This window comes from Mus pahari, chromosome 3, assembly GCF_900095145.1.
Source record: "Mus pahari chromosome 3, PAHARI_EIJ_v1.1, whole genome shotgun sequence".
Taxonomy (NCBI): domain Eukaryota; kingdom Metazoa; phylum Chordata; class Mammalia; order Rodentia; family Muridae; genus Mus; species Mus pahari.
Window position 1 is genome coordinate 30614940 of NC_034592.1, and position 26474 is coordinate 30641413.

The following is a 26474-nucleotide window of genomic DNA, read 5'->3' on the forward strand; positions in this document are numbered from 1 at the left end:
GGGCGGGGAAAGGTGCCGGGTGCCGGATCAGCCTGGGCTCATTGCTAATTCTTAAAGGAAATAAAATGAGGGACAATAAATTTATTCAATAAATTTGTTAAAATAAATGGAGTTTCAGAGGGTAAACAATTCTCGTTTATCAAGACAATGCATGGTTTCCTCAACAGCAGACTGAGGATGAATGGGGACTTTACTAGAAACTCTGTTTCTCAGGTCTGGTCCCAGAATTATTTAATCACAGCCTTAGGTGAGGCCATTGTCGCCTATCTTAGATGAAACAGGGTGGGATCCTAGAGGCAGATCAATTCCAACCCCAATCTTGAATTCTCATTCTGTGTGTGGTTTTTCTCTATGGATTCACCCATTCGACCATCATTCCTTCATCATTTTCTGTATTTGACTCACTTTTCTCAGAATAACCGAGTGAAGTATGGAGTGACTTTTAGTGTGCTTGAAAGTATATCCAATATAGGAGACCTATAATAAAGAGAATCATGAGGAGCGTAAGATGTTCTGCTATGATATATCACTCTGGTAGATGCTCTGTGTAGATGCAGGAACAGCTCAGTTTTGTCCCATACAAACAAAATGGCACCAAGCATAGGAGTGAGTGATGGTGCCATGTCTTTGGTGTTACATTTATAGAATATAGATGCATCAAGAGCACAGAGCAATGACATACCAAGCAACTCTGAATGACAAACATAAGACACAATGAGCTTGAAATGCTGAGCAACAAAAATCAAAGGCAAACCATCAAGGCTTAGAAACATGAAGTCAAGGGGATGCCCAATGGTAGAATGTTACCTTTTTGTTTTGTCTGCAAGTTCTTACCCTGTAGGCCTGTCTAGCTAAAAACTGGAGGTTGTCCTTAAGCCTCCCAAGTGCTGGGATGTCAGGAGTATGCCACCATTCCCAACTCCGATAGTATGTACCTTAGAATCCTAAGAACACACTGCACTTACTGACCTAATCATATAAGGTTCGGGTGTTCAACATTTGTAGTCCTTCGTATCCCTGGACATTAGTACCCCATCTGAAGTGTTGGCTAATTCCCATCTTGTCTCTACTCCTAGCCTGTGTAATTGCCCTGAAGTATTTTCCCTATGCTTTCTCCCAAATAGTTTCAAAGTTCTGGCTCTACTTTGATGCATTTTGAGTAGATCACTCTGCAGGCTGGGAGATCAGGCTTCAGCTTTAAAGCCTACGAATGTGAAAACACATACAGAAATCCTACTTTTCCAGCCCTATTTAGTAAAGTTAGTCTTTCCTTAATTATATTTTTGTTTTTTTATTGAAGATTTCATATATTAGCCCACTGTTTTATATCATTTTCACACCTTTCCCCATTCGGACTCTTCCTGTACCTCCGGATCTCCTCTCAAATCATGACTTATATATGTTTTATGAATACACACACTCACACATTTGATATATATCAAATGCATTCAAATATATGGCACCCTCTGTCAAAAATTAAGTGTTAGTTTTTTTCTGAGTCCCTTCTCTTTTGGTCTACATGTCTGTTTATGTTCCAATACCTTACTGGCTTTGTTATTCTGTTGCTCTGTAATATAATCTGGCATTGGGTTCTGTAGTTCTGCCACCAATGCTCTTTAGTTGGTCTTCCAATTTGGAGTCTTTTGTTCTCGATATGGTATTAATGACATATTTCAAATCTGAAAAGAATGACAACATTTACATTTACTAAGCTGTAGCCACCCTTGACCACATGAACTGTGTTCCTGAGTGGGAGGCTGGAGCTGTAAAGGAGGAAATGGAGAGAGAAGAAAAGAGACCAAGACAGATTTCTGATCAAGGCCCAATGTTTACTAAGAGTCTGTGCTTTCAAAGGGGGAGGCCCATCCCCTGCCATGCCAGGCTTCTTGATGCTTTGTTGCCAATTTGTTAGCACTAGTCTGTCAGAGCTGAATATCTCAGGAAGACAAGGTTCAGCCTTTCAGGACACAGGTGACAAAGCAATAGAGTGGAAGACTCCACCCCAGGTGGTCTCATTCACAGTGGTAGCATAGGTCTGAATCAGCTTGCTCAAGGCTGGGGAAGGCTACACTAAGCAAATTGTTGTTAGTCAATATTTATCATTAGATAGATAGATAGATAGATAGATAGATAGATAGATAGATAGATAGAAAGTGCAAATGACTATGAATATGTAACATATGATATATGATATTTGTATTCTGGGCTAATGAACTGAACAGACATTTCTTGAAAGAAGAAATACAAATGATCAGATAATTTAAAAGTGTTCAACATCCTTGGCCATTATGAAATTGAGAATATAAGATTTCTTGAGATTCTATATTAGCCTAGAAAGAATGGCTAATATCAAAGCAAACACAAAAGCAGAAGAAAGAAAGAAAGAGACAGACAGAGAGAGAGAGAGAGAGAGAGAGAGAGAGAGAGAGAGAGAGAGAGAGAGAGAAAGAGGAGGAAAAGTCAAATAACAACAAAGTTGGCAAGGATGCAGGGTAAGAGAAACTCTCATTTGCCACAGGTAAGCACGTAAGCAGATGCAGGACGGTGAGAATGAGGGAGGAGGGTGTTCAACATCAAAGTCAGAACTACCCAAGCTACTCTGCTCTGCCACTCTTTCTTATATATCTGAAGGACTCTACATCAGTATGTCACAGAGATGCTTGCATCTCCATCTGGTTTTGTTCATCCACTGTGACACTCACAATGTCCAGGAACCCGAGCAAGCATTTCACATCTACCAACGAAGGAATGAATAGGAAGCTGTGCTCTATGTGATGTGATGATACACAACCGTAAGAACTAATAAAAACGGCACGTTTCCAGGAAATAACCTTTGTGTTAAGCAAAATAATTAAATATATGAGCACAAATACCACCTGTTTTCTCTTCTATGTGGATTCAGAACTGTGTGTGTGGTTACTCAAAGCTAAAAGAGAGAGAGAGAGAGAGAGAGAGAGAGAGAGAGAGAGAGAGAGAAGGAAGTTTTAAGTGAGGGGAAATAGGCCAATGGAATACAAAACAACAACAGAACTCTGTAAAAGTGTCTTTTATTCACCTGATATAGTTATAGTCTCCAAGGTTTACTACTCCTTGGTCTGCTAATCCAGGCCTAGTCCTGAAAACATCTAGCTTCTGGACTTACAATGTTTTCAGCCTCTGAGACGTACGCCACCCTTTCCAGCTCTTTCTGAACTCTGGCTGCTTGATCAACTCAGCTGTTCTGGCTCAAAACTCCTTTTTATGTTGACTGATTCAAACTGGCTTCTTTTAGCTTCTGACTGCATTGCTCTGCTTGGCCTCATTCTAACGTTGGTAATATGCTCTAGTCTTCGGGCTCCTTCTCATTCTCTGGCTTGTTCTCTCTTCAACCTATCTCTGTTCAACCGTGCTGGTAAAACTGCTCCCCCGCCCTCTCTCAACATTGCTCTCTTTTACATAACCTCTCTTTTCTCTCTGTTGCATTGAGCATTGGACTGATCCTATTCTGTCATATGTTTCTCTAATTTGTCACTTTGTCTGTCTCTCAATTACACATCACTTTCAAACATGGGTGCTTCCTTCTACAAACTAACTTTACCTTCATTGATTGGGATTAAATGTGTGTACTGAGGATGTGTCTGTACTCAGCCAGTGAGATTAAGGTGTGTGTATATTTCATCCAGAGTAGTTGTGTTTCTAGATTACAATCCCTCTACAGGACAGTGTATGGGGAGGAAGATAGTAGTCAGAGGGAAGTAGTAGGCAAGGAAGAGAGCAAAGGAGAAACTTGTATGAACAAAAACCACTGGCATCTAGGTGGGAAAATGCCCACACCTTGGCATGAAATCTATTACTTTGTAAGCTAACATAAAAAGTTAATTGTAAAAAAAAAAGTAAAACTTCTTCAAGGAAAAAAACTACAACCACCACCTGTGGATTTCTACTTTTTTTTTTTTTTTTGATTAGATATAAGTTTTGTATAGGTTTCCAGTTGAATTTTTTTAAAGTAAATAGGCTTTATAAGCATTTTCTGAGATATTATGTTGGACATAATGAAAATATTTATCCTGAGCTGGTGATGTCCTTAATGGTTGACATTAGTCTGCAGGTGATAATAAAATATAGAAGGAAGAAGGAGGGAGGGACAGAGGGAGCAACTCTGTAGTTCTCCATCTTGTCCTCCTCCTGCTTGTGGACGTTGTACATCGTGGTGCGCACTAGGCTCCGCACCACGATGTACAACGTCCACAAAAGGGAAGGGAAGGGAAGGGAAGGGAAGGGAAGGGAAGGGAAGGCAGGAGTAGTATACAGTGAATGTGAGAGGGGGCAATAAGAACAAAGAAGCAAAAGTGATGGAGGTGAGAAGGGGACTGAGCTTTAGGACAAACTTGAACTACTTAGTAAACAGTAGACTTGATGCTAGCAGACACTACCTCAGCCCAGCTTTATGGGATAGGTTAAATAGCAGTGACATGAGTCATGCAATTGGCTACTCCTTTAAAAAGTAATGCCTTTTGTTGCTTTCCTGTGTGGCCTTAATTTGGAGGCTGGGAAGGTGACAGCTAAGTTTCACCATGATCAGAAGCATGTAAAGACAAAGGGAAGACAGGGCCAGGCACATCCTCCTCATCGAGAGGAGAGTTCAGACTTTACCTAATGAGTCCCCACCTAACTAGAAAAAAAAAAAAATGTGTCCTGATAAAATGTCCTTTCCCCACCTTCATTTAAAAAAAAAAAAAAAAAAAAGATTTATTTAAATGTTTGTGTGAGGTTGGTTTAGTTTCGGGACTCCACATCCATGCAAGTGCCCTTGCAGGAGAAAAGGCATCAAATAACCCGGAGCTAGAATTCCAGGCTGCTGTGAGCTGCCTGATATAGGTGTTAAGAATCAAGGTTCTCTGTAAAAGCAGTACACACTCTCAACTGCCAAGCCATCTTTCCAGCCTCACATTTTCATTCTTAATAGTCACATGCCAAGCGAGCAATTCTAATACTGTACAGGAAAGTGAGAGCAGAATTAGGGAACAGCTAACAGCTGGGTTTACAGTGGAAATAAATATTTGAGAGTTATCAACATTTAGGTAACATTTGAAAATATAGGCTTGGACATTAAGGACAATACGTGATGCTGGAAAAACATATTCTGGAAACGAAACTGTAGGCATAGGCATGAAAAACAAACTATTATCAGGGTAGGGAAAAGGAAATGTGGAACACATAATGTGTGTAGAAAGGCATTCAGTGAAATTAGAGGGCTTACTAGCTTCTGCCACACAGAACCTGAATCCAGCCTTGTATCCCAGTAGTTAGGAAGGTTTTATTTAATATGCTTAACTTTAATTAAATCATTGGAGTGATAGTGGGGATGTATTTTTGCATAGATGGAACTGAAAGATTAGAAACTGGAATTTACAGTGATTTCTCAAGAATCAAGAACCAAACCAGTGATCGCAGGCAGAGAAAGGGAACCACAAATGTCTTTGATTATATAAAAAAGACTGGGGCGAATATGAGATAGATAAGTTTTCAGTTAAGAAGAATTTATACAGTACCTTTGTTTTCTGTCCTTACATATTCAGCTCATGGAATCCCCAGCCCCATGATAATACAAACTGCTAAAGACAGTTTTTGTTAATTCTCAAGTGATAAGCTTAGTGGACAAGCTCAACAGTCTAAATGGATATTTCTTGAAGAACTTTTATGGTCCCAATCATTACATCCTCCATCCAGTCATTACATCCTCCTCACAATACACTCCATGCCTTAGTCTTCATTGTAACAAAGGGTTGGACATGAAAATGTATTTATCAAAAGTCCAGAGTTTCACCCAAGTGTAGTGACAAGGTCTACTTTCTCTTTCAGGTGGTGTCCCAGTTAAGCCCTTTCAAAGGGGCTTTGGGAGGGCATAGCCTTGCATCCTCATAAAACCAAAACTATCCTCTCTTAGTCTCCATGATTTGCCTCTAGCTCTGTATCTAGGTGTGAAGCCAGGTGAGATTTACACCATTCACACTGCTGAGCCAAGTGGTATCACTGTTCAGTATTGTTTAGCTAACTGTACTTTTAAGTTTCATAGGCGAACTTCCCTGTCATACATAGAAGACATTATCATCCAGTAGATGTCCTGGTCCTGTCTCTTGGGTTAGGTTATCTAATGCCAAGTGTGCAGCCTTGAACACATGTACATACTAGCAACACAACAGGGACTGAGTAGGTCATATTTAAAAAAAAAAAAATATATATATATATATATATACACACACACACACACACACACACACAGAGGCAATTTCCCACAAGATAATATTAAGAAGCCTAATAATATTTAACTGTTCTTAATAAGGTGGTATTGTGTGTGATTAGTATTAATCTGCTCAAAAATACACAAAGATATTCACTCATTTTATTCTGAGCAGTACTAGACTAGATACAGATGCAGCTTTTATTCAGTAATGTATAGAAGCCAATTAGTGGGTGTTTATGATGTGAATATATCTGAGTAGTCAGGAACATGGATTCCATTTTACAGATTAGCACCAGATCTTTGTGCACAGCATGAATTCCGAAGCCCATCTCTCCCTGTTCTTCTGCAAATGCCTGCTACTGAGAGAGGATAGTTTTGAATTTTAAGTTTTGTCTTGATGAGGATGCAAGGCTAGCACAAGAAACCTCTTTTCTGTAGGTTGCACAGTACCCAGCTTCCCGTAAACTGAGACTTTGATTTGTTACGTGTTCTTCTGCTGCTACTAGGGGCAAGAAAACCGGCAGCAAAGTTGGCAAGATCCTGTATTGCCTTCCTCCTCAGAGATGTGTCCCAGAAACCTGAGCTGGATTAACACATAGCTATAAGAAAAATAATGGCATAGGCAGAAAACAAACCAACTACGGCAATACCTCATTGCTTCTTCACACACTTTTTAGAGGACATCTGCTCTGACAAGGAAAAGGGGGAGTAGGATTCTCCTAGAGCTCTGACAGGTCACCAATTGCATGATTTGGGGTTCTAATTCAGGGAATTCCTCAAGAATAGAAAGAAACCTTGAAGCTTCTTTACAGTTTGGTTGTATTTCCAGTTCTGATATTTTAGCCTAATCTACAGACTGCCCTTAAATAAGAAGTTAAATCCCAATAAGCTTACCACAAATTGAAGGCACCCTAAGTTGTAAATGCATTTGAAATTTGAAAAACTGTGAGTGATATTCACTCCTGTTAAAGTCAACTGCCTCGTGCCTCCACTGTCACTTCTCCGAAATCATTAGTGGCCACTAGACACAGCACCATACACTCCAATATCATGCTGCATGTCAAGCTTCTTCATGTCAAGTTGTGTCTGACTGCTACCTAAGTACAAAATACAAGCAAGTGTTCCAAAGTTCAAGGGAAAGTAAATACTCATCATACCGGAACTGAATATAAAAGAATGAGTTTTATGTTAAAACATTTTAAGGCAAAATATGTTAGCACTCTCTCTTTTATTTTATGACCAGGAACAGACCTACTCCTTGGGAAGTTTGAACTACAGAATTTAATGTACAAGATAATGGAAGGAAAGGAATCCGTCCCTTCTCTGTTGGCCAATTGCTTTTTTTCTGAGATAGCTTCATCTTCAACTAATGTTTTGACCGGATTCTTATGAGGACCGTGGTCTCAGATTTACAGACATATGCATAAATTCCAGCTAACTGCTATTCCAGACTTCTGAAATGCAGTTCAGTATTGCCAACAGTAATAACAAGAGAGTTGCTTTAGTATTACAATTATTAAGACTGGAACAATTTTACAGTTAGGCAGTTCACATCCAACAAATTCAGATTACAGGCCTAACTCTGCCTGGTAATAAGGGGATCCGAATAATCAAAACAGGGAGGAAACAGGCACAGCTGGGCCATCTGTGTTTTCCCCTAGTGATTGTAACACAACCAGCAACCATTTTATGTCTACTATCTTGTAAAAAACATTGTATGTCTCTGAAGAACAGAATGTCTTTTATGTATTTTTTTCCCCTTTCCTATTCTTGCTCCCCATACTTTTTTCTTTCCCCATCCTTAAACATGGAAAGAAACTCTCAATTTAGACAAAATTAAAAGTAAATACAAAAGTATTTTCCTGCTTTCTTAAACAAATAGTTATCCTGTCCCAGTGATAAGACAAAACTTCAAGTCAAGATTCCCAGCAGACTGGGTCACACTACTAGTCCTGGAGAGGAGAGTCAGGGAGGAGCCTGAATAGAAGCAGGAAAAAGCCACATGCATAGGTTTATTGGACAGTTGTTGGAGAGGGAGCAAATGGTTAGGAACAAGTTCAGTGGCAAAGTTCCTGGCACTAGAGTCATCCAGGTGCTAGCAGGTGGACATGGGAACAAGTCTTAGTCCTCTGGTGTCCAGAACCCCCCTGGGAGGCAAGGAGGAAGGGTCAAGTAGCCTTCTACCACAGAAGCCTCTGGACACCTCGCACTGTAGGAGCCAAGGGACATTAAAAAAAAAAAAAGGCTGTTCCACAGAAGCTTGCAACTGGGGCTTATGGGATATTGGCAAAACTAGGCCAGAATTAAGTTCTCTTTCTACACCCCTTCCTTAAGCTCCTGAGGGAGCTGCCTAGCACTGATAGAGGGCACTCTGAGGCTCATGTCAACAGCCTGGAAACTAAGAGGATGTGAGAAGGAAGATGTGTTCCTATGACAACCCAGTAACACTGGGCAGCAGTGTGGGCAATGATCTAAAATTCATCCTTCTTTGTTCACAGCAGTCTCACTGAGTGTTCTGTAGGGAAGGGACACAAAGGCTTAAGATTGTCATGGTGATCACTCATCTGTCTGGCTTCATAATATTAAACTTTATGCCACACTCTGCCATGCAAAGCTTCGTTGGGACAGAAAGGTCACAGTAGCGCCCAGGGAGTAGTTTCTATCACTTTTAGTAGTGAGTTTTATCATTCTTGGCATGGAAAGTAACCTTAGGGGAGAAAGATTAGATAGTTCAACTAGAGGAAACAAAACAAAACAAAACAAAACAAAAAACAAAAAACAAAATGGTGTCAGATACACCATAGAGCTGTCCAGAATGGTGGAATGGCTTTCCTTCAGACGTTCCGATGCTGACCAGATACCACTCCATTTTTCAAAGTGAGACTGAGTATACACTATACACAATGGCAAATTGAAAATTGAAATGAGCCAGGCATAGTAGCACACACCTTTTAAATACCAGCATTTGGTAGACATAGGCTGACTCTGTAGGTTCAAGGCCAGCATAGACTACATCGGGAGTTGCAGAACAGCCAGAGCTACATAGTGAGACCCTGTCACAAAAACAGAAAGAAAGAAAGAAAGAAAGAAAGAAAGAAAGAAAGAAAGAAAGAAAGAAAGAANGNANGNANGGAGGGAGGGAGGGAGGGAGGGAGGGAGGGAGAAAAAAAGTTCTAATTGAACTGTTCTATAATAACAACCAAAAACCCATATAGCTGTTCATAAATGGTGTCATGTCTTTATATACACATATGGGGAAGGACATGTCATCTATGAATTCTTTCAAAGCAAATAATGTATTTTTTGGAGTTACATCTCGCTGAGGTGTTTCATTTTCTTTCATCCTCCCCCTACATGCCTTCAGGCTAAAACATTAGCATAAAGTGCTCTACTGCTGATCACAGCAATCTGTCCTGAGACAATGTTGTCAAAGCAGCTTTGGGACCAGAGTGTTCCCCAAGTCAGGACCTCAGCTTTGACAGCTTGGCTTTTTTGTGTCACTCTGTACTTTGACATCTCTGAAGCACTAAGTGGTTTGTTCTCTCATTCACAGAAAAAAAAGAAAAAGAAAAAGTCAAACCTGGACAATATTTTTTAAAAAGAACATGTCCTGCAAAATAATTAAAGAATGCTAGTCTTTTATCCTAATTTATTTTAAAAACAGACATCAATTGCATGGAAATAAATGTCACTGTTTTACCTTTCTGAAGCTGACTGAGTGCAGTTGCCTCTGGTCACACTGAATGCTGATGTGTAGACTACAAGAAGGCCTATGGCTCAGACATGCAAAGTTCACACCAGGTGCCCAGTGAGCTCAGTCACTAACATACGAATACATTATAGAATCATTGTATCTTCAAAAACATTGTTGTGTACACACTGATGATGATCAGCTACACAGATGGCTTAGAGATTGAGAGCACTTGCGGCTCCTCAAGAGGACCCGAGTTTGGTCCCCAGCACCCACGTCAGGCAGCGCATCACCTCAGGTCATTCCATCGCCAGAGCATCTGCAGCTTCCTCTGGCCTCTGTAGGCCGATGCTTGGCATCTGTCTGCACATACCTGGCAGACACGCAGACAGACACGTGAATAAAAGCAAACATAAAGTTAGGATAGCAGTGTTAATAATGAGGCTAAGTTGTGTTTTCTTCTTGAAACTTCTGTAGGATGCTCAAAATGAGATTGTTATTGGTTCAGTTTGTGTATCTGCTCAGCTAAAATGTAATGGGAATGTTGTCTTTTTCATTTTGAGGCAGCTGGGCCCAACCTTCCTGGATCCTAACGTGAGCCACTTATTTACTACAATATCCTGAACAACATGCATCTTACAATGGGATGCATGGGAAGACTTTGCTCTCACGGGTTTTATTGTGGAATATTAAGACACTCTAAATGGGGTTCCTCAAGTCTTATGTCCCTGTAACTACATGTCACTTTAAGTAGAGAGGAAAGTACTCTCTCTGACTTTCTTAATTCCATTAATCTCCAAGAATCTCAGATTTTCGATTTTGTGATTTTTTTTTTTTTTTTTGTGAATCGGGTTGAGTGAAAGACCTCCTATGGGAAGCTTGGATAATTTGTTAAGCTTTTTTTTTTTTAAATGCTTAATACAGAGGCATTCTATAGGACAAAGTTAAATAGACACTGGTGCTGCCTGTAGTTTCACATGCTACTGTCTTTGCCTAGGTCTGCCATGCTACTAGTCCCCCCTCCCCCCCAGCTTCCCTTTTGTTTACCCGACTTTGCTCTGGGAGGTGGCTGCACCTCCAGCTTCCCTGAGACCCTTAAATCCTCAGATAAAAGACACACACGCATTTCATTCCTTTACAATTTGCCTTCTTGGCACAGTTACTGGGGGCATATCTCTCCCACCTAGAAAAGTGGTGGGAGAGATATTATTATTATCTTCGTCTCTTCATTTGCCCTAAACTTAGTGGCTAGTCCCACCTAGACCCTGCCAAACATCCTTGGCCAACCACCTGTAGCAGAAGTCACAGGCTATAGCTCTTCCCAACACCTCACATGGTTGTTGTGTTCCTCTTCCTCCAAAGCATGGCAGAAAAGCCCTTTCTCCTTCCCTGGGGCTGCATCTTCCTCCTGGGATCCAGAAGTCCTACCTGTACTTCTACCCAGCAATTAGCCCCTGGCTGTCTTTACTGACAAATCAAGAACCAATTGGGGAACAGGATGTTAGTATCAGAACCTCCCCTTCCACGGTTTTCTTTTAAAATGATGGACCCAAGGGAAGTGAACCCAAGGAAGCACATGAAGAATTACTTATCATTACAGAATTTTTAGAGTCAACATTTCATGAAAGAGGTATATTCACTTTAAACAAAAGCAGCCATATAAGTACATAGAAATAATTTTATATATAAGTATTAAATATACTTACATGTTTTAAAAATTAGTAGTATATCTCTTTCGATCACAACATACCTGTAACTGATATGTAATGTAGTTTCAATTAAAAGCCTGTATAAGTAAACTATATTACTAAGTGAATGGTCTAAACATATAACGTATACATTTGGTGTATGTGAAAAGCAGTATAATAGAAAATTCATCCATATAGAAGATATAAAACTCTACTTACAAATATTAAAATAATTACAACTGGAAATAGCTTCATCAGTTTGCCTATGATGACTAAAGGACTTAAATCAACCCAGTAAAACCTGGCAGACCGTAAGTCACTCCAAAGAACACCACTTGGGAAATCCACCTGTCGGATTCAGTAACCTCAACAGAAGGTCTGGATATGTCCTTTGCCACCCGATGTGAGAGGCAGTAGCTGCAGATGTGAAATGTCAGCTGAAGGAATAGTAACTAAGGGTCTGGTGGTCCTTTGTGGAGAAAAGTTTCTGAACTATAGTAACTACCTCACAAGAAAAATAACTTATACAGATGCACGGAGCCAATGTAGGCAAGGTTTTCTCTTGTTTCTGTACATTGTGGTTGGGCTTCATTTTGTTTCTATTTTCATTTTTCCCCTCCAGAGGAGGAATTAGAAGCAACACCAGTAACAGTAAAACAAGTCACACTTTGTTTTTCCTAAATTTAGGTCAAACATAAGACTTCACATCCAATATGAAGCTGAAGTTTTATTTTATTTTTAATATGTGCATAGAGCATGTACTGATCCTTCCTAGTCAGAGCTTTGTGTTTGAAGATGTCAAGCTCCTTGCTCCTATTTCTTCAGAAAGTGCTGAACAATTATAATCTATATTCTCCCCATCCCTACTGTGGGTCTCCATACTCTTGAGGATCATTGGCTGACATAATCTAAGGGGGCACTGGGAAGAGAGATGGTGTGTGTGTGTGTGTGTGTGTGTGTGTGTGTGTGTGTGTGTGTGTGTGTGTGCAGAAGCTCTGTGAGTACATGTGATGAATGGCCTCTCGGGGGACTGGACCAGCAGTCCTTAGGCAGATCAACTTTATTTAGGGTGACTTAAGGTTTATAAAGTTTTGCAGGAAATGCGGAGAGGACCATCCAGGATGGGCAAATGTCATTGGCTGGGAGCTTAAGATACCTGGAGTGCCTTATTAGCATCAGAAAGCATTTCAGGAAACTCAGGAGAAAAGAAATTGTTCCTGTAATCAAACTAAGGATACATGACATTCCTCAGGTAGGGGGTTTTGAAGTCTCCAGACAAAGTCAGAGAAGAAGACTAGATAATTGAGAGTCTTCCACAATGGGCTGAGCTCAGAGGCTATCCAACTTTAATTAGCAGACTTTTCTCATACCCATTGTACAGTGAGATACCAGAGTTTACTCCTTCAGGTAGTTTAACTGGTTTTTGGTACTTGTTCTCTTATTTACCTCCAAACACCTTATTCCCATGTTCCTTAGCCGTTTGCAATCACTATTAGATAGTCAAGTTGAATTTTCTTCATCATCTGTAAGAAAGAATATGTAGTATTTGTCTTTCTCTGTCTAGCCTCTTTGGTAACATGACCAAACCTGGAATTGTTAAATAATTATAAGGGTCATTGCTTTAAACTAGGTCCCTGGACATTGACTGAAATTCAATTGCACCCATCCACAATTAAGTTTGATGGAGTTTGGCATCAACAAAGTGAAAGCAAGTCATTTATCTGAAGTGGCACTAAGGACTTCTAATTGTATGAAAATGAAAATATAAAATATATTAATATGTAAAATATAGAATATGAAAAATATAAGTGTATTTTAGAAGGTTCTAGATGTGAATGCCAATTATAATATAAGAGAATATAATTATTAATAATGATGGACGTGACATCAGTATTAATTAACATGGTAGTCTTGAGGATGAGAAGCAATTAGCCATAGCTGACTTGAGTACCAGCACCTGATGTTCTAACCAAGGGCATCTGGTTTGGATAAATTCAAAATAACCTCTAGACACCTAGGAAGTACATACATATCCTGCAACATCGGAATACTATGTTGAACCCACCTTCCTTTCTGTTCCTTTAATATGGAAAGAATAGCTGTGCTATGACAAATAGCAAGGATTAGAATGGAAAGGAAAAGAGAGATTATCTTTGGTCTATATGGCCATGAACTCTAATGAGCATGAGGAATCCTATATAACTGCCGTTTGAAGACTCTCTGGACACCCATAAAAGTATTTTGTTGATACACATTGAAGCAACATCCTTCACAGCTACCACAGAAGCTGCTCCTCACAATAAGTTCCTAAGAGGAACTGTAAAGTAAGGTAAGTTCCTAAGAGATTTTATACAGTAAGGTACGTGTGAATATGGATATGTTCACTCCTCAACTCATGTCTCAACCCACCTCAAATTGCAGACTTTATGTTCTCTTTCTCCAAGGAAATAAATCTTTCTGGAAATACTAAGAAAAGGAAGAGAAAGAGAGAGGGGGGGAGAGAAAGAGAGAGAGAGAAACAGAGAGAGAGAGAGAGAGAGAGAGAGAGAGAGAGAGAGAGAGAGAAAACATTGCAATATTATGAGGGTGGAACCTGCAGGAAATATCATCCAGGTGAATAAATGACTCACTGATGAAATTTGTTCAAAGGGCAGCAATGTGATAAAAGTAAAATGAAATTCATTTATGATTTTTTTCTGTACAATGTGACTGCAAACTAAATTAGAGTTAAGGAATGGAAGTTCATATTCCAAGTACTGCTAGGTAGTAAAGTGCTTAGCTAGCTCACACAAGGCCTTGGAATCAGTTCCCAGGACAAAAACAAGGAAGGATGGAAGTTAGTTCAATTTGAGGAAGAAGGTTATTATATTTTGTACAATTCAAAAGTTATTCACATGAATACTTATGGTCAAATTATAGGAACGAATATAATTTCAATTTTAAAGCAGGATCAAATTCACTAGAACATGATTTGATAACCAATCTGCCACCTTCATTTGGAATTTCCTTTCCCTCCTCCTGTGGGTCTACAAACTTTGAGAAACCCCTCAGAGTCCTCCGAACTCCTTTTTTTCTGCCTGAAACTCTTCTTTCCTGTTGACTCTTGTCCTGGATACACAGGTCATCAGCTCAGTGACAACATACCCTTTCTCTCTCCTATCAGTGGTCTACCTAGTCCCCAAATGCATTCAGGAGAGGTGCCTTTTTAATGCCTAAAGTTACACAACTTAAAAGTTTTCCAAGAGGCCCCCTTGGTCTTGCAAACTTTATATGACCCAGCACAGGGGAAGGCCAGGGCCAAGTAGTGGGAGTGGGTGGGTAGGGGAGCAGGGGCGGGGGGGGGTATAGGGAACTTTCGGTATAGCATTTGAAATGTAATAAAGAAAATAATAATAATAATTTTAAAAAAAAAGAAAAAAAGTTTTCCTCACAGTGACAAAATAGCTGAGGAAGGTAACTCTGAGAAGGAATATTCATTTTTAAGGACACATTTAAAACGATTTCAGTTCACAGTCAACCACTTGATCTTTTTGGACCGCGAGGAGGTAGACCATTGTGAGACAAGAGAATGAAGAAATAAATGTGCTGACCTAATGATGGCAGGAAGCACACAAGGAGAAAGGGAGAGATTAGAAGGATGTATAACCTCCAAACATGGCCCGGTTACTACTTCCTTAAACTAAGATCCAGTTTTTAAAGTCCCTACAACTTTCCACAGTAGCACCACTAGGCACTGGTCAATGGCTTCAACACATGAGCACAGGGACATGTCTGACACAAACCTTACAATTCTACCACTGCCCTCTAAGACTCATGTCTGTCTCATAAGGCAGGATGCATTTAGTCTCCATCTAGAAGTTTTCATTCTCCAAGGTTGCAACATTGTTCTGAAGTTCAAAGCAAAAGACTCCTGAAACTAAAGACAAATTCTCAGTGGTGAACTCTGGTAAAGTGGAAAAAGGAGGTTGTGTTCCTTTAAGACACGAGAGTACAGAGGGAATATTCTACTGTGAGATGGAAAAAGCGGTGTGGTATAGAGAGGAGGGATGGGCCAACATATGATCAAAACTCAGCAGAGGAAGCATTGCATAAAGCACGGTCCTTGGGAGACTGGCTGTGCACATCTCTGATTCCAATACTTTGGAAGTTGAAGCAGGAGAATTGGAATTGTGAGCTCAATTGGACTGCGTAATTAGATTCCCCTCTTCAACCCTCCTCCAAGATGGGTTTGTAATTTCACATCCTGGGTTTAGGACAAATAATGCCATATTGTAAAACCCCCAAGAGCATGGGTGGCCTCCTCCCTAAGGACAGCACCGCCTGCTACACTCCCCTTGGCATCTGTCTCAGTAGGATTCAAAAAACAGCTTTTCTTGGCGAACATTCTACTCTTCTGGTATCTCTAACTTCCTGGAGTCTCCATTGTGTCCTTAACTTCAAAAGTGGCCTTGTCAAAGACTTCCCACGGAGATCCCAGCTCTCTTATACATTGCTCGGCCTCCTAGCTTTTACTTTAAAGTAGGATGGAAGCCTACATAACTGTACTTCTTACATTTTCCATGCCTGCAAAACCAGCAGCTCCTTGATGATACCGAAGTCATCCCCAGCTGGAGCACTAGGTTCCCTTGGAACAATCTCCTCCCTCCCCACCTTTAAGCCATGGCTGGAATTACTTAGAGTACCTGGGCAGCTGATCCTGGGACAACACTTCCCTAGGCTCCACAATGTGAGCAGTGTTCTCTTAAGGGAAAGTCTTCCAAATGAGGCCACACTGTGCCTTGCTTGTTTCTTCAAGGCATCTCTCTAAAATTCCAGCCCTCTTTTTAATGATGCTAATCTCTACAATACTTCCTGTGGCTCCATCTTTTGTCTACTCTTTTCTAGGAACACTCTAAGCTTTTCTAACATTTCCATTCTTTCTGTTTGTGGTCATATTTCTCTCTATATGTTGATTAAAAGTGACCAGTAATATCCTGCTATATCCAGAGTTCTGAACTGTCCCCACTCACCCACCAAGTGCCAGCTTAAATGTCTCAGTAACATTAACAGCTGTTGTATTGTGTCAGGTTCAAAAGATGCTCCAAGAAAGTGAGGTAATTGATCACAGTGAAGCATCTGGCTTGCCTCAAAACCATCCCTAAAATTTAGCAGTATACATAAAGACTCAGTGATATGAGTGAAATATTATCAAGAATTTTTGGTCCTTTCCCTCTGAGAATCAAGAGAAAGTTTAGTACTTTTTAGCCATGATTAATAATGTGTTCTTTTCTCCACAGTTTTAAAAATGAAAATCATTTGCTTATTTGCTGAAGTCAAGGCTAAGTAAGAGTTAAAATGGAGAACACAGCAATGTTCTGACGTATCTGAAGGAGCAAAAGATGTAGAGAACATCTTTTATTGAACTATACATGTGTATATAAAAGCACATCATGAGATACATAACCCCATAGCATTACATTGTTTAAATTCTAAATATCTCCATGATATTAATTCAGAGGGTGGTTTGCCTAAATTCTGGTTAACTAACACAATTAGATAGGCTATCATATTTCATATATACTGTTTTAAGTCTTCCTATAGCCCTTGGCTATTTGTGATTGGAAGTGGCTGCTAATTCCTATTTCTTTCTGTAGCACAGTAACTGGGAGAGATCGCCATGTCACCTCTGTGGGTTTAAGTTATGCTTCCATGTAAAATACAAAAGGTCAATTACTGTTCAGAGCCTGAGGCTTCTGTAGGAGTAACTGCAAGTTATTTATTACACATCCTCTTGTAAATTACGTTAATTGTTCTGGATTACCAATGTCAACTGGAAGAATGCTAATTAATTTTTTTTTTTTTATTTTCTTCTATTTCAGTTGATCTATCTTTAGTGAGTGAGGATGACGATGCCATCTATTTCCTGGGAAATTCCCTTGGCCTTCAACCAAAAATGGTTAGGACATACCTGGAGGAAGAACTAGATAAGTGGGCCAAGATGTAAGTACCATGTTAAAAGGTGTAACTCTACATCTGAGAGAAGAATTCTGAAAATTACAAAAGGTGTCTGATTTGGACAAGTTACACCCTAGCATATTAGGACCAATGAAAACCATATTTACAGTAATTACCAATACTAAAATATTTTGTTGAAATAATCTTCAATCAGAATAAGTCCAAATGGCAAATTGGTGAAAGAGAGAAAAACAACATATTTAAATATGTAATCTTCTTTTCCGCATCTAATTCAATGTAACCATTTAGTGTCCAGCAAAGAAGTTAATTCATGACTTTGAGTGTTTAATGATGAATTCATGACTAAGTTAAGAGTGCCATCAAAAACAGGGAATACTGGCTTGTTAAGATAATAATAGGCTGGGTGACACTGATGATCATGGATGTACTGGGTGGTATGTATTATTTGATCTTAGCATTTTAACCTCTTCCGGTTTCCTCCCGAGGAGTAGACAGTTAAAGGATATCTATTTCCAGGCTTGCCATATATGGATTCTTACTTGAGCAGACTTCTCCCTCCTATCTCTATGTTTACTTATGTTATAGTTTACTAATGGCCAACCCTTCCTCCCGCCCTTCCTGAGCCCTCATCTTCCATAAGCTTGCCTTCTCTGCCATGCGTTACCTCTTACTGTTACTGCATTATGAACATGTCTCTTTAAACATTTAAAACTTTTCATTAACACATGACAGCTGCATATATTTATGAGTGTGATAATTTGATGTATGTTTATGATATATACCCATCAATTCAAGATAGCTGAGGCTCTCATCTGATTATTATTTTTGAACCTTTGAGATCTTTTAAAACAAACATAATAGCTTAATGTGAATAACAATCTTATCAGTTAAAAAAATTCTAGAACTATTTCTGTGTGAGTTCAGATACCCATTTTTAATCCTCTACACTCTCCCCTTGAGTAGACAACTAAGAAACCCTTATTTTCATGACTTTCATGATCTTAGGTAAATCATCTGGTTTTATGAATCTTCTCTCTTTCTACAGTAATTACTTATTAAACTGAAATTAGATATATTTGTTAAATATTTGAATCTCTTGTCTTATTTCTGAATTGTAACCACAAGTATTTTAAAGAGCCCCACCTCTGATCATATGAAAATAAAAATCATTATGGAAATGAGTCCCACTTGAAGGTCAGGAAACAACATTTCAGAACGATGAAGCCACATTAAGTACGAATTCCAAAGCAGGCCATTTGGCACTCATAAAATCTTCCCTTTCATGACCTTTGCTCCTTTTCTATGTTCCTTCATACTGGCAGCAGTATGCTTGCTTCACACTGCCGACACAAGGACAGCTACCAGCACTCATAGGTAACACTGCAAAGTTCTTAATTTTCATGGTTAAGAACGAGAGCTCTCACATTAATGCGAGAATGATGAAAGCTTATATAATTTATTAAGCATGTTGTAATTTCATCTCCATGACTTTTATGTGTAAGTTTCAAAATACACATCATCACATTTGGAAGCATTTTGGCCTAGCAGGTTTTAGTATTTAATAAATGAGGGTCACAGTTAATAAAAAATGGTTGATATTCATTTCGTTCCTTAACATGGGAGAGCAGAGTTAAATTGGATGATTTTGCACTTTTGAAAGTGTCTTTCCCCCTTGAATACTCCAGTGGCCAGGCTTTGCATTTTATGCTCTAGGTATTTAAAAGATGCTACCCCGCTGCTCCATTCATTCCGCAACACACCTCAAACCACTGAGGGCTGGTTGATGATTGTTGAGATGTTACAATTAGGTTTCAGGAAAGAGCCGGTCTCCCAGAGCATCAGCCATTGTTGCGGTTCCCCTTTCATGTTTTACTTTGTGAGTGGAGACAAAGCCCGAGTCTTAGTTAAGTCCTCCCAATGCTCATTTAAACAAATGATTCACACAGGACTGTGCTTTAAGACTGAAGGCGATGAAAACGGAATTAAAGGCCTTTTCTAAGCCAAAGAGCACCACCCCTTCTTGCTTTGATCCCTTTACTTCTCCTTCTCTTCGGCCCTGGAGTCCTAGTCAACCTTGTGGCCCTGCATGCTCCTAAATAGCAGCAGGGTTTCCGATGTGCAGTGACACTTCCGGTCCTCATCCTCCCTTCCCTGCCCCGCCTAGCCTGCACATCTTTGATCCAAACACAGTTTTTATTTGTCTTTTTTTTCTCCCCAAAAAATTTAATTTGAAACTCCATTCATAGCCTTTTCTCTATGAGACACTGTTGGAAAGATTTTTTTTTTTCTCATCAACTTAGCTCTGAATAATGAGACGACCTGCAAACTTTTTGACAGCAGAGAGATTGTTGAGAGGAAACAGGTTGTTCTGAAAGATCTCTGTTCTGGGGAGACCCTAGCTCAAGTCCCAGGATGAGCCGAGGTCCCAATCACTTGAGAGAAACCGTTCTTGATACAATATTGCATGAGGTTTACTTGGGGATCAGCATGCTGAGGTCAAGCTCATAACCTGCACAGGGGAAAAGGAGATTGACCCTCAGCAGTTGCAGTTAAGGGGTTTTTTTAAGGGGGAAAAAAAAAAACACAAAGAAAGGGGAGGATAAGACCACAGAGAATGGGGAAGCTGAGTAAACAACATAATAATGGGGATGATGGATTACAGCTCATCTCTTATGGAGGGGTTACAGGCTATCTTTGGCAAACATTCTTGGCCCCTTACACAATGAGTCAGGTGCCAGGGTGGGTCAAGATTGTGATGAGCCAGTTCCAGTGTTCATCAGTTTCTCAGGCTGAAGGCGAAAGAACAAAGAACTCCATGCTGGGCTTTGTTTCTAGGGGTCTAAGAAACACATTGAGTTGGGGTCTTACAGTTCGAGGAGACAGAAAAAAAAAAAAAAAAAAACCCACCCCCCCCCCCAAAAAAAAATCTTAATGGAGTGGCTAGCTAAAGAGGAGGGCATGAGCGATAACTTTAGTGATTCCTAGGTAAACACAGGAGGCTCTGTGGGATCCTTCACAACTGTGTTAGAGTTAGTGAGTGTTGTGATCATTAAAACATAAAGAAATATAAGAATGTGATGAGGTATGGGGGAAGGGGGTGCCTCAGCGGGCCCATGCCCATGTATCTCTTCCCCCTGAGAGACTAGCCACATGACTGACCATATAATATAGAACAGAGTGTGTTCAGGACATGGGAGGGGAGTTAAGAGGGTAGTAGAGCCAGAGAAAGGCAGAGAGAAGTAAGAGAAGAGAAGTAGAGGCCGGCCATGACCATGTGGAGAGAGGGGGAGCAAGGGGGCAAGAGGCCAGAGAGTAAGAGTAAGAGAGAGCAGGGAGCAAGCAGACTACCTGGCTGTTGGTGGTAACTGTGGGGGTAGAGTCCAGAGAGAATACCAACAGTGAGTGGTACCCTTGGCTGGAAACTTCCAGGAAGCACAGTAGAAAACTGACTTTGTCCCTCTGAATTTGGGTCTGTGGCAGCCCTACCTCAAGGAGCTCTTAAGTCAAGTTTAGACTATTTTTTTTTTTAAACGTGCTCACTTTGCACATGTTTCCATTTAAACATGATTTCATTTAAACTGTGGCACTGTGGTAGGCTGTCCGTTCTTTCTGTTACATTTCTGACTATTGTTTTGGTTTCCATATTCATCTCCCGTTTTTTGCCATTGGACCCTAGATTTGCGACTTCCCCGTATTGTGGTAAACTTTAACAGATTCAATATTACTCTCTCTGCATCCTTCTAAACCATTTTTGCTCCAAGGTAGATACGGAAGCCAGTATCTATGCCCCTCTCATTTGACCAATAGAAAATTCTCAATCAAAGAAACCTATTATCTACATCATGTTTTTCCTTATAAAAAATTGCAACATAAAGTGATAAGTTTCAATGTGATTTTTTTATACAAAATTTATGTTTGTTGTTCCTCTTCCCCTCTACTTGGTCCCCCCAATCCCTGGCTTGTAGCATTCCATTTAATGTAATTTGGCCTCACCTTTCATATCTTATGCATGGAACTCTAGTCCCATCTTCCAAACATCTGTTATCTGCTATAGAGTCCCATTTCTAGATTCATGACATACATCCACCCTTATGTTCACATATGGTCTCAAATGATAGAGAATATGCATTATTTCTCACTCTGAGTCTGGATTATTTCATTCAGTAGAATGATTTCCAGACCCATCATTTTACTACAAAATTTCACAATTTCATTTTCCTTATAGATCAATAAAATTCTCCTGTATGCAGGTCCCACATTTTCATCATCCCTTGATAGAACTCTTGCACAGTTACTTTTCTATAGAATAGCAAAATGTACATACAAGTCTCTCTACACATGCTGTATTAGAATATGTCCATAAATAGTATTGATATGCTAAGAAACGGGGGTGTGGGCTTGGAATTCAGGGAGACACTTTCTCACTCACCCCAGATAGACTTTAACTCAGAAACTCATGGTCACACAGAACTTATACTTACAAATTTAAATAATGAAATTCACAGAGCCCAGCGGTGACTTGTAGGTAGTTGTTAATTGTAGGGAGTATGGAATAAAATGAGTCAAGATGCTACACAGCAGAGCAAGTATGTCATCCACCTGCTACTCTGGGGGCTTTTAAGGAACTTAAAGTAGAAAGTGGGATGAGGCCTTGAGAGAGGGTGCCCTGCTCAGTGTGTCCCATGGGGTCCTTTCAGTGTCAGTCAATTCCTCATAACAGCTTCCAGGCAAGCGTGCTCATTTACCTGAAGAGAGACAAGCAGAAACCAGACCAGGAAAGAGAACTCCTTTGGGATTCCTGACCTCTAACTAAGGTGAAACCAAGGAGAAGAATAAGAACAAGTAAATATCTTTTTCCATTCATTATGCTCCCTGTTCTGATGGCTGACAGTTTGGGGGTTTTGTGGGGTTTGGTTTTTTTCTTTTCTTTTCTTTTCTTTTCTTTCTTTATTTTATTATTTTTATTTATTTTTTGCTATGATCTTGAACATAATATTATAAACCTAATATCCTAGTGCTCTGGAAGTTGAAGCAAGAATTGTGTGTTTGAAGATACCATTAGTTATAGAGCAAGACTTTGTCTCAAAAGTAAAAAAAGAAATATCATATAGTAATAAATAATAATAATATTCTTTAACCCCGTGAGATGTGATAAAAGATAGGCTCTCAGCTTACAAGATTTGAGAGAATGTTTTATTTTAAATATTTAATAATATTTAAATATTTTTTATGTTTTATTTTAAATATTTAATAATAGTCTACATTATTTAAAGGAAAGTAACATAAACTTCAGTAGGAATTCAGGGAAAAATCCATTAACTAGAAGAACATATTTTACATTGAGAACCATGAATTACATCCCGAAGACAGAACCTAGAACCATGATATTTAAGTCATTGGGATTCTCAAATGTGCTAGATTGATGTTTTCTGCTGTGTTTGTGCCTTTACAGGGGCTTTTGTAAAAGACTGACAGCTTAGGCAGGATTAGTTAAAGAAGGACTGTCCTGTCGATTTATACTCCAGGAACACTCCACCTAGCTGACATGGGATGATTTACATGGTCATGTGTATATGGCCAGGCAGTGACGAAGTAGGCCAGAGACGTTTTCATCTGAAGACCACTACAATAGTTTTATTCAACTATGAGTTTCTTCTTTTAAATACAAGGGAGCACATGAATTAAAAAAAAAAAAAAGGCACAGATTATAGAACCGTTGTTAGCTATTCATCAATTGGGTCATGGATAAAATTGGGCTTCATTAAGAAAAGCTGTGAAAATTTATTGATTTACTTACTGGGAAAGCTTTCTCAAATAAGACTGCTTCTCATTTTGTAGGATGGGTAAAATATGGTCCTATTTTAAAGAGAATCCAAGCTTCTATTAACTTCCTAATTAGATGTTGCATCCTGAAATCTAATTTCATGAGCAAATATTGCTCGCAGCTACCTCACAAAACACCCCACTCTTGGTAATGATTAATGCTGTGGTATTGGGTTAACTCTTCCCATTCCTTTCTCAACATTTGTCAAGGATTGCAGCTGGGCTGGGCTTATTTTAAGCAACTTTGAATGAGAGCAATCTCGTATCTTTCTTAACTCTAGCACATATGTTTATAACTTCACTTTAATCTACATCAATTCTTCCTAATGACAGGCCACTTTACTTGGGGTTTATTTGGATAAAATGTTCTAAATACATTTCACTACCCCAGGCTAGTGGGCTGACAAAATAAGGAAGTAGCCTTAGGGTGTAATATTTTAAAGAGAGGGAGATGCCAAAAGCCTTGCAGGGAGAAACACATTCCCTAAAGATTATTACCATGGTGTCTACTAGAGTGAGAAGTAGGTGGCATAATATTCTGAGATATAAATTCTCTGAGGCAGAACATAGAATTTTACTACCTAGATGTAATAAGATATATTGTGCTATCAGCAAAGGCCAGGGAGCTCTATGTGATTAAAATAAAAAAGGATCCAAGTATCTGCCTTTAACTACCATTTAATGATAATGATTTTTGTCTTTAACATTTATATTGGGAGTCTAGAGAGGCAAGCTGCAGGCTATCTAATAATGATATGAATAATAATAATAACTAGCAATTGAATTGCCCTTTTCTTCCTCCCAGTTCTTAGCAGCCTATGTTTATTCACACAAAAACTCCTCTCCTTCATCTCAGTTTATATGGTAATGGAAATATTAGCTTAAAAATCCCTGTTATGTACCGCATGTTGGTGAAGGCCTTTAAGCATTACATTTACATCAGGAGAGATGAGTCAGCAAAGGAATATTGGGCATCCATCTCTTTTATGTGTTATCTCATTTACTTTTCCTGCAAACCCTGTAAGGAACATATTGTCACTTATTCATCTACTTTTCCAGATGTGGAAAACTAGCCCCTGTAAGCTTCCAATAAGTGTGGTTTCCCTCCAGCAGAGACCTGAAGTTGACTCATACTTTATGATAAAAGCCAACTGTCAGAAATTCAGAAAGTGTATTTGGTAGCACAGCATCAAATGTGCAGGCATCCCAGCTCACCACAGGCAGATGAGAATTTCAATTGGCGTAGATAAACCTTGACTTCTCATAGATAAAAAAAAAAAAAAAAAAAAATAAATCTTTAAAAAAAAAAAAAAAAAAGGATGTACACAAGCCTTATTTCCTAGTCTACGAGGTGTCAGACTCAGACCAATCCATTTTAGAACTGTGGAAGAAATAACCAGGCAACAGCACTCTAAATACTCCTCTAAGCACTTCGATTCAATGACCTTTGTACTGCTATGCGTGTTATTTTTCCTTATATGATGGAAATGTCTTTGTACTGAAGCATTCCTTTGTATTTCCTGCACCCTCCCCAAAAAAATCTGCTAGAAAATTTACTGCAATAATAAAATCGAGCTGTGATATGATAGGTCAGTCACTAGAAAGTGTAGTGTTGATTATGATTGTTACTAAATGTTATTATTTCCATAAAATGTTTTCTCAAGTATAATTGTATATATCTTATCACATTAATAAATTTTGCCTTACCCAAACAAAAATAGTACATATAATGTGGTATAGTTACTACTCGCAGGCTACAGGTAAGTAGAGTGTTCTAAAAACCTTGAAAACTTTAAAATAAACAAAATACAGTAGCTTAGAGTAGAAAATTTTTTTAAAAAAATTATGTAGTATATGGATAATCTCCCACCAACAATGGTTAAAAAAAAATGTAAGCAATGAAAAAAAAAGATGATAACCAGGCATCGCTTGGTTAAAATGTTATACATTAATATTACTATGCCAACATTACAAAGGTACTTATATTGTTTACTTGTCTTCTCAGTGTGCCCAAAGCTTGCAAAGAGTCAACTGAAAGAAGGAAGATTTATTTTGATTCATGGTTTGAGGGCCTAGTCTACCAGGGTAGGGAATGTGTGACAGTGATTGTAGCTTTCTGCTCCTGGGATGAGAATATGAGACCGTTTGCTTCATATCTGAGGAGATTAGAAAACAAAGACACATGACTGGCCTACAAACCTCATGTCATTGTCTCCACTCCCACCCCTCGAGTTACCCACTCCCTTCAGCTAGGCTTCACCTTTTAAAGAACCGTTACCTCCCAAAACAGGGTCACCACTTTATGAACACATATTCCAGTACAGGAACCTGAGGAGGACATGTTAACCTCTAGACTAAGTTGGTATACACAGAACTATTTTTCCAGTTAATATTTGAAAAATATCTCTCTCTCTCTGTCTGTCTCTCTCTCTCTCTCTCTCTCTTTCACACACACACACACACACACACACACACACACACACACACACACATTCCACCATAACTACCATACAACCACGAACGATTATTTCTCTTTTCATCTTCAGGGGAGCCTATGGCCATGATGTAGGAAAACGCCCTTGGATTGTAGGGGATGAGAGTATTGTAAGCCTTATGAAGGACATTGTAGGTAAGTACAAAGCAGAGTGAATACTTTCTCAAAAAGAACTCTGAAGATATAGTTTTGCTACAAAAGAAAATAATATATCTTATTGACTAACATTCTAATTTCTAAGTTAACCCATAATGGTGATATATATAATTATATATGTATAATTATAACAATCTATAAGTATATAATATAAATAATGTAATTATATAATAACATATAAATAGATAGTAATATATAATATAATTATATTTTTATTGTTATTATTATTAGCCAAAGATTTTTAATGTGGAATAGAATATCAATGTACTTGGTCTAAAAATAAATATCTCCCATTTTAAAAATTATTTTATTAGATATTTTCTTCTTTTACATTTCAAATGCCGAATGTCCCCTATACCCTCCCCCCACCCTGCTCCCCTACCCACTCACTCCCACTTCTTGGCCCTGGTGTTCCCCTGTATGGGGCATATAAAGTTTGCAAGA

The 26474-nt window shown here is 39.0% G+C and overlaps 1 protein-coding gene across 1 annotated transcript in view; it reads left to right on the forward strand.

The window, feature by feature from the left end:
• Kynu (kynureninase) overlaps nt 1-26474 on the forward strand; it is a 129075-nt gene that overhangs the window by 9045 nt on the left and 93556 nt on the right. Inside the window, exons 3-4 of the mRNA XM_021194213.2 lie at nt 17461-17581; nt 25927-26009. Of these exons, the coding sequence (XP_021049872.1) occupies nt 17461-17581; nt 25927-26009 (204 nt within the window). The remainder of the gene's footprint in view (nt 1-17460; nt 17582-25926; nt 26010-26474) is intronic.